The sequence below is a fragment of the Propithecus coquereli genome, unplaced genomic scaffold (genome assembly GCF_000956105.1).
Source record: "Propithecus coquereli isolate 6110/MARCELLA unplaced genomic scaffold, Pcoq_1.0 Scaffold127, whole genome shotgun sequence".
In the NCBI taxonomy this organism is placed as follows: domain Eukaryota; kingdom Metazoa; phylum Chordata; class Mammalia; order Primates; family Indriidae; genus Propithecus; species Propithecus coquereli.
This window is the reverse complement of record NW_012136858.1, coordinates 1,861,821-1,875,431: the sequence shown is the minus strand read 5'-3', so window position 1 is coordinate 1,875,431 and position 13,611 is coordinate 1,861,821. Positions and strand designations below refer to the sequence as shown.

Here is a 13,611-nt window from a genome sequence, read left to right as displayed (position 1 = left end):
ATGGATTGGCACTCATTCTCAGGTGGGGCAGGGTTGTCCCCAGGTTTGAGCATGGATGGTTGCAGGTCTCCAGAAGAGCTGTTTTAGCACAACCCAGCAGAAATGTTGGCTACAGTGATCATGTGAGTTTCCTGACATCCTTGTAGACTCCCCAACACCCTGACTAAAGCTTGGTTCAGTTAAGGGTGAAGTGGAAGGTGCAGAAATTGGGAAGAGTCTATAAGAGCTAGGAGGCAGTGTCCTCGTTTATACTGCTTTATGTATGTCTCAGCCTCATTTGGATGCAAAGTCATAAATTTACAAAATGTTAGAGCTGGATGCATCACTCCAGACACATCACATTACAGTTAAAAATGTGGCAGCCAGGGAGGGAAAGCAACTTGCAAAAGGCAGAGCGTGGTAGGCAGCAGGGCCAGATCAGGACATAGGAGGCCGACCCTCACTCAAGAATGCCGACAGTGAATACTTGCCCAAGTTTTTCAACAAGGAAGATGAGGCAGTATAAATATGAATCCCCTCAAAGTCTCAAATGTGTTAAAAAGCAAAAAAAAAAAAAAAACACTTGGCTTAATCAGCTCTCTTCTAAGGGAGCTCCCTTCTCTATCTCCCGCCTCTATGTTTCTTTCTGTCTCTACCTCCCTCTGTGTCTCTCTGTCTCTCTCTCCCTCCCCCCACACCCACACACAATTTTGGTGGATGGAAATTTCATGGTATAGCAAAACAGAATCCACATCTTTGGGTAGACACTTTTCAGAGCATGTTTCTCAATCTAGGTCTTTGTGTGATGTCTGGGAAAGTGGCTTATTTTCGAGAACAATCGGTGGTTCCGAAATCAGAAGATCGTCCTCCCCAAAGGAGGAGTTCTGGTCCGTATTCACAAAGTTGGGGATGTCAAACTTCATGAGCCTGTTCAGCTCCTCCTCTGGCTGCCCACTGCTTCCCATGACTTCCTGGAGTTGGACGTCACTGCCGAGGCCTGTGGTCTGGTGACAAGCTCTGGCCTTGTCCGAGTGTTCTACTTCATTGATGTAGCAGTGAAAGAGAGACCTGGACTCCTCATTGCCCTGGCGAGAAAACACCTTATCCGGCTCCAGAGGTCTTCCAAAGTCTGACACAAAGCTGTTCATTCTGAATCTCTTCTCCGAAGACTCTGCATTGCTATAAATGAAAGGAAAACAAGAGACTGCTTATGCTCTAGCTCATTCACCTGCAGAATCATGGCTTTTGGCGTGGAGGGCAGGCCAGGACATTCCCACCAGGCACCTATTGAGTGTAAGTCTTTTCAAGGCATGCAGACAACTTGAGAAAGGAGAGCCATCACATTTCTGAACATGTGCAAATAAACCCAAGGCAAAAGCTTCAAGATGAGGGCCCCTGGATCATCCCCAAAACAGACATCTTGCTGAGGAATTCCCCAGTATTCTGAAGATACACCAGTGTTTTTCAACGGGATTCTTGGATCATGGGCATCAGAATTACTTGAGGTGCCTCTTAAAATGCAGATTCTTGGATAGCAGACCCTCAGAATCTCTGAAGGTAGGTAGGCTTGGTAATCTGTATTTTCACAGAGTCTCCAAGTACCATTATTCATACTAAAGTCTAGAATCACTGGCTTACATCCCCCCAGCCTGAAAACAACAATACTATCTCATACGGGTACATTAAATATGTATCAAAACCATTTATCTCACTTGATTCTCAAAACTGAACAGTGCAATCTCTTAGGGCAAGAATTGCTGTGCCCATTTTACAAATGTATAAACTAAAGTAAGGAGCAGTCAAAACTTCCCACTTGAGATGCACAACCAGTTTGTGATACGAGCGGTAGTAAAACCTAGGTTCCTAAATCCCTGTTTCATTTAGTGTGTAACAAGTTAGTGGTTCAGTGGTAATAATGAGCGAATAATGAATAAAATAACTCTCACTTAGTCTTACGAGTGCATGAAAGAAAGAGCATGGGGAAGTTGAGAAACCTGATACCTCATCTTCTTTCATCACCAGCCTTTCTAGACTGATGTGTGGGTTGCTCATGCACAGGCAGTGACTCCCTAAGGGCAAGAATCGCGAGTGAACATGTTGGCAAATCCAGAAGAGAATTTGACAAAAGTTAGGCTCTAGTGTCTGTGTTCAGTGAACATGTCATCTTCTCAAAGCTCCCAGTTTTTTAAATCTCTTTCTTCCCAACCCATCACTCAGGACAAAGCACTTACACCAAATTCTTATGAGGCAGTGAGCGCAGATTTAATTTACAGGCCTGGAAAATCTGATCATATAACACTAACCTCCAAATTATCAAAATCACTTGGATTTCAGAAGTCAGCAAGCCTATAAGGCTTGCAATCCAGCTAGCTGAAGGACTTTTATGTCAGATCAATCTCCTAGCATGGCTACCTGGGTGACAAAGCAAGGAATTCCTCTAAGAAGCCTGAATTTTTCCTTTCAGTAATAAGTCTGGTTAATAACTTTCATTGCCCACTAAACACATGTGTTGTGAAGATCAAGGGGTTACACAAAAGTCCAATATTCACCATGTCATGTATTCAGAATTCAGAGAAAAATCGCTTTAGAGAGACTCTGAGGACTTGTGCCCTCATGCAAATTTAAATGGTTTTCCTCTTTGTTTTTCTATAAATAACCTTCCCCCCACTTATCACCTTCACTTGGGTTTAAAAGATGTTTGAGAACAGAGATGAGTATGCCGGCAATCTGCGACCTAATAAGCTAAAACGTCACCTAGGAAAAAGAGGGGCTTAAAGTGTTTGGGAAAAGCGATGACGAAGCTTGCTGGGGCCCACACCATTCCCTGATTCCAGGGCTAAGAAGCTCTGAGAAATAGCTTTTCCGCCCTCCTTGGGCACCAGCTGAGTGTGACAGCAGACCCAGAAACACAGCCGTGTGCAGTGGTTCTTCCATAACACAGCTCCGTTTCCTCAGAATTAAGAATTGATCCACTGACCACTCTTGTTAGGGAACTAAGGCACAGGAGACCAAGAAAGCTTTGCTCCTCTCCAGGGCAGAGCCAGGGTAGTAGATATTAAAGCGCCTCTAAAGCCCCCTGCTCCTCACCCCTGAGGCTGAACTGGGGCTCCCATGGCCACCCCACTTCCCGCTAGCTTTGTCCCAGTGATCTCTTGGTGTGACAACAGTGTGATGTGTCTGCTTCTCCCTCCCTGAGAACAGTGAAAAGTTTACCTTTGTATTCTTAGCATCCAGTAAATGCTCATTATGTTGTCCTTTCATTTCTCCTTTCTTTCCTTGACTAATAAACTAAAGGACCTATATGTCGTAAAAGTTGTGAGAATGAAAATGGAGTCACTTATGTTAAAAAAAAAATCCCTGACAAATAGAGCCAGGAAAGGCTATGAAGACAGGGTTCTCATGCACCAACACCTGATACCAACAACTGTCACAAAAGACTGTGAAAACCACAACCTTGCACAAAGGCCATCACAACCTCACACACACACAAAAATCTCTGGGAAGACATCTGCCCGGCAACTGCCTGCCCAGCCTAGGACTGGTGCCATCCTTGTTTTTGACCCTTGTAGCCAAGGATAATTATCTCAAAACAGTATATAATCCTCTTCAATTTCCTTTAAAACCTTTGTCTTCCTTTACCTCCCAGAATATGCACATGAGTGCATATTATGGCATGAGTATTCCCATTGCAATGTTCTATTCCCAAATAGATATCTTTTTTTTTTTTTTTAGAGAACCTCTTTCTGTTTGTTATTTAGGTTAACAATGTGAAAAACTGTGATCATGGACACCACTTGCTTCAATTCAGTTACTATTCATTCCATCATTGGGTAAAATTTACATATAGTGTACATAAATGTTAAATGCACACACTGGTCTTAAGAATAAAATTCTATGAGTTTTTATTAATCTACACACCCATGTGACCACCACCCCAATCAAGATGTTGAACTTTTATTTCCTTTATCCTAGAAAATTTCCTTCCATTCAATTTCTACCCCCTTTAGGAAACACTGCTCTGATTTCTTTTCCATGGCTTAGTTTTGCCTGTTCCTGGATTTCCAGTCACCTCCCAGAGTGCTAGGATTATAGGCATGAGCCCACCATGGCCTTGTTGTGATTTTAATGTGCATTTCTTTGATGTGAAATATCGTTGAGCATCTTTTCATGTGTGTACTGGCTATTTGTTTCTTTTTTCTTTTCTTTTCTTTTTCTTTTTTCAGACAGAGGACAGGGTCTCCCACTGTTGCCCAGGCTGGAGTGCAAGTGGCTCATCCATAGCTCACTGCAGCCTTGAATTCCTAGGCTCAAGTGATTCTCCTGCCTCAGCTTCCCCAGTGGTGGGTGGGGGGACTACAGGCACATGCCACTGTGCCTGGCTAATATTTCTATTTTTTGTAGTGACAGGATCTTGCTGTTTTATCCAGGCTGGTCTCAAACTCTTGGGCTCAAGCAGACCTCCTACCTTGGCCTCCCAAGGTGCTGGGATTACAGGCATGAATCACCAAGCCCAGCTGGCTTATTTTCTCTCATGAAGTATCTGCAGGAGTCTTTTGCCCATTTAAAAAACCGAGTTGTTTTTTTGCTATTGACTTGTAGAAGTTTTGTAATATATTCTGAATATAAGTTGTTTGTCAGTTTTACAAATACAAATATTTTCTCTTGATCTGTGTGACTCGGCATTTTCATTTTCTCAAAAATATCTTTTGATGAGCAGAAGTTCTAAATTTCAATTAAGTTCAGTTTATCAACTTTTTTTCTCTTATGTTTAGTGCTTTTTATATCCCCTTTAAGAAATAATTGCCTATGCCTGGGCAACATAGTGAAATTCTGATTCTACGAAAAAAAATTTTTAAATTAGCTAGCTGCAGTGGTGTGTGCCTATAGTCCTAGCTACTCAGCAGGCTGAGGCAAGAGGATGGCTTGAACCCAGGAGTTCAAGGTTATAGTGAGCTATGATTGTACCACTGCACTCTAGTCTGGCTGACAGAGCGAGATCCCATCTCTAAGAAAAAAGAAAAAGAAAAAGCAAAAAGAATTGTCTAACCTAAAGTCATGAAGATATTCTCCTATGCTTTCTTCTAGAACTATGCTGTCCAATGCAATGTATTACACATATGTGGCTATTTAAATTTAAATTAATTAAAATTAAGTAAAATTCAGAATTTGATTTCTCATATTACCCACATTGGAAGTGCTCAATAGCCACACATGGCTAGTGGCTACCTAATTGGATGGTACGGAAACATTCCCATCATCACAGAAAGTTCTTTTGGCCAGTGTAGTCCTAGGAGCTTTTTACTTTAAAGATATGATCCATGTTGAGATAGGGGCCAAGGTTCATTTTTTCCCTTATGTTTTTGCTGTTGTTCCAGCACTGTTGTTAAAAATGACTTTCCTTTTGGTTGACATTATACAAAAATCATTGTATTACTACATACTAGTAATGAAAAGTAAGAAAGTAAAAAAGTAACTCCAAAATAACATTTAAAAATAGAGCAATTAAGAATAAAGTTAACAAAGCATGTTCAAGACCTGTACTCTGAAATTTTCAAAAAATAACAAAGGGAAATTAAAGAAGACCTAAGTCTATGGAGAGACAGAGCACGCTTGTGGGTTGGAAGGCTTCAGGTATAAAGTCATACAGTCACAGACATAAGCTACTGCACTTTCCTTCTTTCAAGAGCCAAAAGTCCTTCGGTTTTTGTCTGCTTAAGTTCATTCTCTAACGTCTTCCCACAGTTGTTTTTTATATTTTGTCCAGATTTTATAATTGTTATCTGCAACAAGCTATGCTGCCATGACTGGAACAGAAACCCACTTGCCTCTGAAACCCTCTTGGCCTTTTATGAATCATCTATGGTGCCACCTCCTGCAAGAAGCTCTCTTGTGTCATCCTAACTTTTTAAAAACCGTAACTGTCTATTTCAATAGAGCCCTGAACACTGAAACCCTTTTTTTCACTTATTTGTTTTGAGAATTTGTACTCTTCATTTTCAGCTTGTTATAAGAAATGCAACGTGGGCTTAACCTGTTGACTATAATATCACTGAACTCCACCAGCCAGAATACAAAGATTGTTCAGAATGTTCTGATCCGATTCTCAGCCTTTTCTTCATCTCACCACAGGTTACATCATGTCTCCCCTGTACCTGTGAAATTCTCTGTACCTGAGCGGAGCACATCTAACACAAGGACCCAGCCAGGCTGCTGACACCCACACGGTAATTGGCATTTACTCCTCATGACACCTCCCTGCTCAAAAACTTTCATCAACTCCCCCAAATCTGCCTGATATTCCCAAACCTGCTCTCACATCACCTGTCCTTTCCAGTGTTCCTCTCCCCCCAGTCCCTTCACCAACAATACAGTCCAGCCACACGGTACCTGGCTGGCCCCAGTGCACTCAGGACTGTCTCTCTCTGTGCCTTTGCTCATGCTCTTCCTTCTACCTGACAGGCCCTTCCACCCATCTGTCTGTCAAAACCAAATACCTTCAATGTCCAACTCCAATGTCACTGCCTTCATGTGGACTCTGATCTCTCGATAAGAAGAATCTGTCCCTCCTCCGTGCCCATGCCTGCTCTTACAGGATGCATCCTTTTCTGCCTTGTGTCAGAGCTATTTGTGTGTGGTCTTTTCTCTCCGATATACTGATGTGCTGTATTTTGCTCACCTCTACATCCCTCAAAGGGCTTGCAGTAATTAGACCTCAACGAGCATTTTATGAAACACCGTGTACTGAATGGCTGTATCTGTGGGCTCGTCCAGAGCTCTAATTCCTAGGAGAAAGACAGTCACCCCAGTGTTCAATGAAGTACTCCTTCTTCTGTGAACAATCAAGACCAATCAAGTCAGGAGGATAGACTCTTCCCATCTCCACTTGCAGAGAGACAACACAGGTAATGCTCGGTGGTATTCCGCTAGGGATTTTCCAGATTTATGATGAGTTTTTACAAATGCCGTGCCAAGAGTCGGAGCAAGCTGACAACTGTCCTCAAGTTCACCCCACTTGTGAAAAGTGGTGGGCAGACCAGCGTGTGGGCGCCTGGTATTTCCAGCAGTCACTTCCAGTGGGCTTTTAAAGATGTGTAAGCTAAACAAAGACCTACTAAGAAGGAAAGCTTCTATGATTAATAACCAGTGAGATAATAATAACCACCACCAACATTTATAAAGCCATAGCTGTGCCAAGAGCTTTACATCAGATAATAAGCCCTAACAGAGGTGCTGGCCAAACCCTTCTGTGTTTAAATGCCATTTGGTTGCTTTCATTGGTAGTAGTGACATGCCAGGAATGTGTTAGTTTAAATGGGGCAGGGAAGATTCCATTAGCTTAAAACTACCCTCGGCATAGTCCTGGGCAAGGTGTAGCTGTACATTCTGTAAAAATAACTCCAGAACAAAGGTTTATAGACTGAACCAGATACATGAAACAGCCAGAACTTCTACCTATTCATGACGGTAGACCTCTCGGAATGACAGGACTCTCTCAGGAACCACTTACCACATCTGCACTCTGCCAGCTAGTTCCTGTGGCTAGGATCATTATGAAAGATTTTGAACACTGACATTTTCTTGCTATTAGCTTTTAGTTCCATGTACCCATCCTTTAATCAGTGCCATATTCGGGTAAATTACTATTCAAGGTAAAGTGTGATTCCCATTTTTATAAGGTCATGAGCAATCCTACAGTGGCCCCTAAATGAAGAACATCCCCACCTCGACAAGGTGCACTTAGCAAAGGCTACAAAGAGGGGTATGTGAGGTATACAATGTCTGGGGTTTGATCATTTTTTTTAAGAAGTCCAACATATTCAACATAAAGATGGGATCCAAGCCTTTCCCATTACCCTCCACCGGGCTGATTTATGATAATGGGGCTATAATGCTTTAACAAGACAGCCCACAGAGTAAATGGCTCCTTAGCTGAGAAGGCAGGAGGAAATGGTTCTTTTATCTTCATTGTCCATAAAGAATCCAGATAAGAGCTTTTCCCTCCCACACAACAGTAAATATTCCATGGAAAAAATAATCCCTATCAAAGCTGCTTCTTAGGCCTAAAAGCTTTTAAGAAAGGTGCTGTCAGCTTTATAACGGTCTTTCTTCCCTCTGCAGTACACACCTTCCCAGCGCTGACCAGTGTCTCACTCTCCCCTGCGGAAGGCGCCCCACGCCCGCCCACAGCCAGGTGGGCGTGGCTGGTTCCGACCAATGAGCTGTGGGGGGAAGGGCCATGCACCACTTCCGGGCTGAAGAAGAGAAGGGCTGGCTGAGGTCTACAGGTGAGCTCCTCCCCTGTCTCAGCAGCCCAGAAGGCTGAGTGGTAAAGGCAGTGCCACTCTAATTGGAGAAGCTTCTGTCTGCCCCTTGCCAACCACAGCAGACATGTAGTCTGAGCAAGAAATAAACTGTCGTTGTGTTATACTGAGCTTTGAGGAGTTATCTGTCACTGTCTCGTAGCCTAGCCTAGCCTGACTGCTACACATTCCTTCCCTTAACAGAAGCCAGGGAGTAGTGATTCCAGAATAGAGGTTCTTATCCTACCACAATCCCAAATCGAAAATTTCAGAGGGAAAACAATGCCTATTTTATTGTGGTGTCATTGGCTCCGTGCAGTTGAATGGACCTCAATTCCTGCCATCCAATACTATTAAAGGAAAGTCCAGCCACAGATGGCAAATATACGTTCTCTCTCAGGTAAACTGTGATTTCTGGCAGCGGCCTGGAGCTCTGCTTTGAAAATGATTCTGAGGCAAGGTCTTGGCCATGCAGGGAAGAGGACACAGTCAATTGGTAACGTCTGTTGTGTGCATGGGCACAGTGAGTGGGGGCACGGGCGGTGGTACCTGCCAGTTTGTGTCTCACTACTGTCGAAGGGATGCTCATACTCTTTCTATGTGTCAGCACTCGGCCCTGCCCTGAGATGCCTCCATGGAGAAAAAAATTAAATTAAATGGTAGATCTAGCACTAGTCCATCCTGAGCTTTTGGACTTGATCAGGCACCTTAACCAGACTGTTAGAGTTGTACGTTCCAAAAGGATGCTGCCTGATACCCTACATGAGCAAGTAACATTTCTTTGTGACAAACCACCCAGAGAGCCTGACACATAAAGCAGTCAGAATTCAGACATGTTGCTCCTGACCCATCGCCAGGGTTCTCTACTTAGCTGTCTTTTAGACTCATCTTACTGTTTCCCTGCAAGACACAGCCAAACTGAGGCAGGAGCAAAATGAGGCAATGTTTTGTCCAGTGTGGATACAAGGCAATTTGTGGGAGGATGGGTTCCTTTTTCTTCTCCCTCCCACTCTCTACCCAGACCCTTCAGCTTGCACCAGTGACTGGCCTTTACTGAGGGACACCGTGAGCCCAGCTTTGCAAGCAGCTGCACAGTCTGCTCACTCTTCTCACTTCATCTTTACAATAATCCTAGGAGGCACATACTATTTCATTTTTATACATAAGGAGTCTCAAGCATAGAGAGGTTAAGAATTCAGCCCAAAGTCTCAATAAGTAAACCTGGAAGTATTTAACTCTAGAGTCCATGCTTGGCCCAGGATGTGACAAGAGAAAATAAATATGGCTGCTTGCTAACATCTTTGGTTCAACAAGAAGGAAGAGATTAAAAATTACCAATCTGAAATAGTTTAGCATAGTGGTTAACGATAGGAATTTCAGCACCAAAGAGGCTTTAGTTTGAGACCTGACTCTATAGTTTTTTCAACCCATGAGACCACAGACGAGTGACTCAGTCTCACTTTTCTCATCTGTAAAGTGGGACCACTTATGGAACTTACTTCATCCTGTGAGAACATAGTGAGATTATACCTACAAAGTGATTAGTGGACACTGGCACAGGGTAAACACTCAAAAAAATGGCTATTATTCTTCTCAATGATGAAGAATGATTCTTCTCCCCTGACTCCTGTTTATCACAAACTTAAAATTGACTGTTTTCTATTAAAGTTAGCTATATGGAAAAAACAATGTACACTTGAGGAGAAAATTCCTGCCAAATAAACGTCCAGCTTGCTAAGATTTAAACGTCTTTTCAATGGATTCATTTGAGGGTTTTTCCACATGTCTGATTCTTTCAGTTTTCTTCTACGATATACTGCAACCAAATGCCATATTTTACACTGCCTGAGACTGGGCACCGAAGCATTTAAAGGCTGGTCCTGAAGGCTGATCCATTATTTTATCAAAAGGAAAAAATTCAGAGTTTCTCCTTAATCTTGATAGAAGCACACAGGGTGACAATGACCCCTGTTCTGTGATTGAGCATTGTTCAGAACTGCCATCAAAAAGAAAGATCATCTAGCAACAGGAGTGAACTGACAACCAGAAGGCTAGAAATGCAAGTCATGGCTACCCAGGGTCACCATGACACCTCATGGAGGTGGATTAGTCAGGGATCTCCAGAGAAAAAGAACCAACGTGACACTCACATATGTGTGTGTGTGTGTGTGTGTGTGTGTGTGTGTGTGTGTGTGTATAAAGAGAGAGGTTTATTTTAAGGAATTAGCTTACTCAATTCTGGAGGCTGGCAAGTCCAAAATCTATAGAGTAGGCCAGCAGGCTGGAGATGCAGGGACAAGTTGCAGTTCCAGTCCAAAGACAGCCTACTGGCAGAATTCCTTTTTGCTTGGGGAGGTCAGTCTTTGTTCTCTTAAGGCCCTCAACTGAATTGGATAAGGCCCACTTACACTGTGGAGGGTAATCTGCTTAACTCAAAGTATACTGATTTAAATGTTAACCTTATCTAAAAAATACCTTCATAGAAACATCTAGAATGATGTTTGACCCAATACATGGGTACCAGCCTGGTTTGATAGATAGATGCACAAAATTAGCCATCACAGGAAGTCACATTCTATTTTGTGCTAGAGTGTTCCCATCTGTAACATCACCTGTCTTCTCATACATCCCTCTCAAAACCCTGCAAAACCCATCTGTCCCTCTGAGGAAAAGAAAAATAACAAAGTATTATTATTCCCTAACTACTACTCTGAAATGTGCCCTAATCTGGGTTTATTTTCAGCTTTTCTTACTACTCTTGCAATCCACACCATATTTGCAAATTCCCTGGACCAACCTAATAGAAGCAAAGGCACGTGTGCATGTTTATGAGGACATGAAGAGAGAAAAGAGAAAGTTCATGTCTTTTGAGTGGCTGCTAAAGAGACTCTCAGCCGTATGTCTCCATATGCTTCAATAAAACGATACTTTCCTTTCATTTAAAATGCTTGTGTCTAAATTTTTTTTCCAGCTCGATGTCTGGAAATAGCTGCATGAAGAACAGAACTACCCCCTTTGCCCAGGCATTTGTTATAGTTCAAGTGCAGGCTGAAGAATGAACAACAGACAGTGGAGACTGGGTGAGGAGACATGACCATGGAGTGCTGGGCCAGGCTGCCAGGGTAAATAAGATACAGAGTGTAAACCTGTTAGGGTCTCTTCCATTTGCTCTCCTGGCTCTCTCCCCCTCCCTCCTGCTCTGTGCTCTGGGAAACTGGCCTTGGGTGGAGCCTCTGGCTGCAGGTTGTGTTCAAGTTCAGCATGGGGAGCAAAGGGGAGAGACGGGGAGGGAGGCAAGAGTGAGGTTCTTTATTTTGAGGTTCCTTCCCTAAGAAGCCACATTGGACTAGCTATGCCCCTCCACCCAAGGTCACAGCCCCTCTCGGCTGACTCCTGGGTTCCAGTAACTGCCCCCCTTGAGATCTAGGGTGGTAACTGCGCCTCAGTGTTGCTAGCCCTGGGGTCCTGCACTCTTCCTTGTCCATGACTTGTAAATAGCCCCTTTATCAAAAGCTCTTTTAATTAGCAATATGAATGTGGTATTTGTTGCCTGTTGGGACCAAGTGATGAGGTATTCAACATACTCTGTTTTCCCTTTTGTTGAAGAGTTGGTATAAAATATATATATATCCTCTAAGACATTTCTGAATTTTTTACAAACCATAACTGAACAAATGCTGATGTTACTCAATGTTCTTTAACCCATTAACTGCCATGTGAGTTGTATTTAAGTCAGCCTAGTTTTGAACCCAGGGCCATGTGAAGCAAAACCCTGCAGTTGGTTCATGAAAATTTACTTGTTGATGGTCTTATTGTTACAATTAATATGGACAATTTAATTCTAAAAACATAGATTGCATTGCATATAACTCACGCACAGAAAACAATAAAAAATAACAAATTAGACAGGATCATTTTGTTTTAATAAAATACGGTGGCCCCAGGGAAAAATGTTTTTTTTTTCCTAGTGTGGCAATCAATGTGTTAAGCACCCATGTAGTAATTTCCTACATAAATCCAAAGCCCTACGCTAATGTTCTTTGCCATGCTATGAGAATTATGTAATCCACAGTGTTTCCCTTTTATCTTAGTTTCAAGAGAACTCAGTGATCATTGTCACTAATTAATTTAGCTGAGTGTCCAGTAACAATTATGTCTCTGTTTCTCAAAATATTTTTTGAAACTAGTTTTCATCCTATTTTTGCCATTGTCTTTTCCACTGTTTTTAATCTGGTGCATAATCTAAATCCTTTTGGGAATAGGAGAAAATACGTCCTAATTAATATATATCACAACATAAAAATCAGGCCTGGATCAGCATTAAGACTGCAGCAAAAGACCAAGAAATCCAAATTTATAAAAATCAAATCGAAAATAAGCCCCAGAAGCAAGAGGCAAAAAGCCAGGAGGAAAGTGGGATTCTACCCACAGGCGCCCAGGTCTGGGCAGCAAACCCACAACCAGCCCCTTCTCTCCACCACTGGAAGCAGCCCCAGCCCTGGGCAGGAGCTTCTGTTTCCTCCGCTCCATGTGGGGCTTAACAGACCTTCAGGACAAGCCAGACTTACTCTTGGTGTGGGGCTCCTGTCTTGGTCAGCAAGGTCAGCACAAAAAACATAAAGATCACGAAGACAGCAAGACCAACCCAGAATCCAATCACGATGGAATCTGCAAGACAGTTAATACCAGGATTAGTATTTCACGACAGATTAAAGCTTGAACATTCAAGGAATCAGAGCTTTTTGGAGAGGCTTTGGTATGTGAAATGTGAGAGAAAATCAACAGTCTGATCCCCACTTAGCTGGGGACAGAGAGACAGTGGAGAATGAGGGAGAGGGGAGAGTCTCCAGGTGTCCTCCAGGTTTCTGTCTCAGATAACACGAAGTGATGTGGGCCTGACTGACTCTTGGTTTCCATATCCAAAGAAGGAACCTGGCACAGAACGTCAGGTCATCTAGGTCCTCAAGATTCCACTGAAGTGTCTTGCATTAGAAAATACAATTTTTAGCAGAGACTGCCATCGGAAGCTAAAAATGAATTCTGATTTCAACTGTTAAAAGAAAAACTATAGACAAATTAAATTTAACAGAGACTGACTGGGCAAGAAAAAAAAAAATGATTCTCAGATCAGGCAGTGCCCAGAATCAGAACAGATGCAGAGAGACTCCAGGGCTGCTTCATGGTCTCTTAAGATGTATGGACAGAAATCAGAAGTGCGGCACAGAAACAGCTGGATTGGTTACAGCTGGGGTTTGCCGTATTGAACGTGATTTGAACAGCTGGCCACCTGTGAGTGGCTGAAGTCTAGCCGCTGTGATTGGCTGAGACTCAA

The 13,611-nt window shown here is 42.8% G+C and overlaps 1 protein-coding gene across 3 annotated transcripts in view; it reads right to left on the bottom strand.

Annotated features, from left to right (window-relative positions):
* Positions 1-499: 499 nt before the first annotated feature.
* The window catches only part of MRAP2 (melanocortin 2 receptor accessory protein 2), a 37,509-nt gene continuing 24,397 nt past the window's right edge, over positions 500-13,611 (bottom strand). For all 3 annotated transcript variants that reach the window (XM_012638206.1, XM_012638205.1, XM_012638204.1), the window contains exons 3-4: positions 12,848-12,947; positions 500-1,158 (exon numbers count right to left, since the gene is read on the bottom strand). In XM_012638206.1, the coding sequence (XP_012493660.1) occupies positions 765-1,158; positions 12,848-12,947 (494 nt within the window). In that variant the 3' untranslated portion in view covers positions 500-764. The remainder of the gene's footprint in view (positions 1,159-12,847; positions 12,948-13,611) is intronic.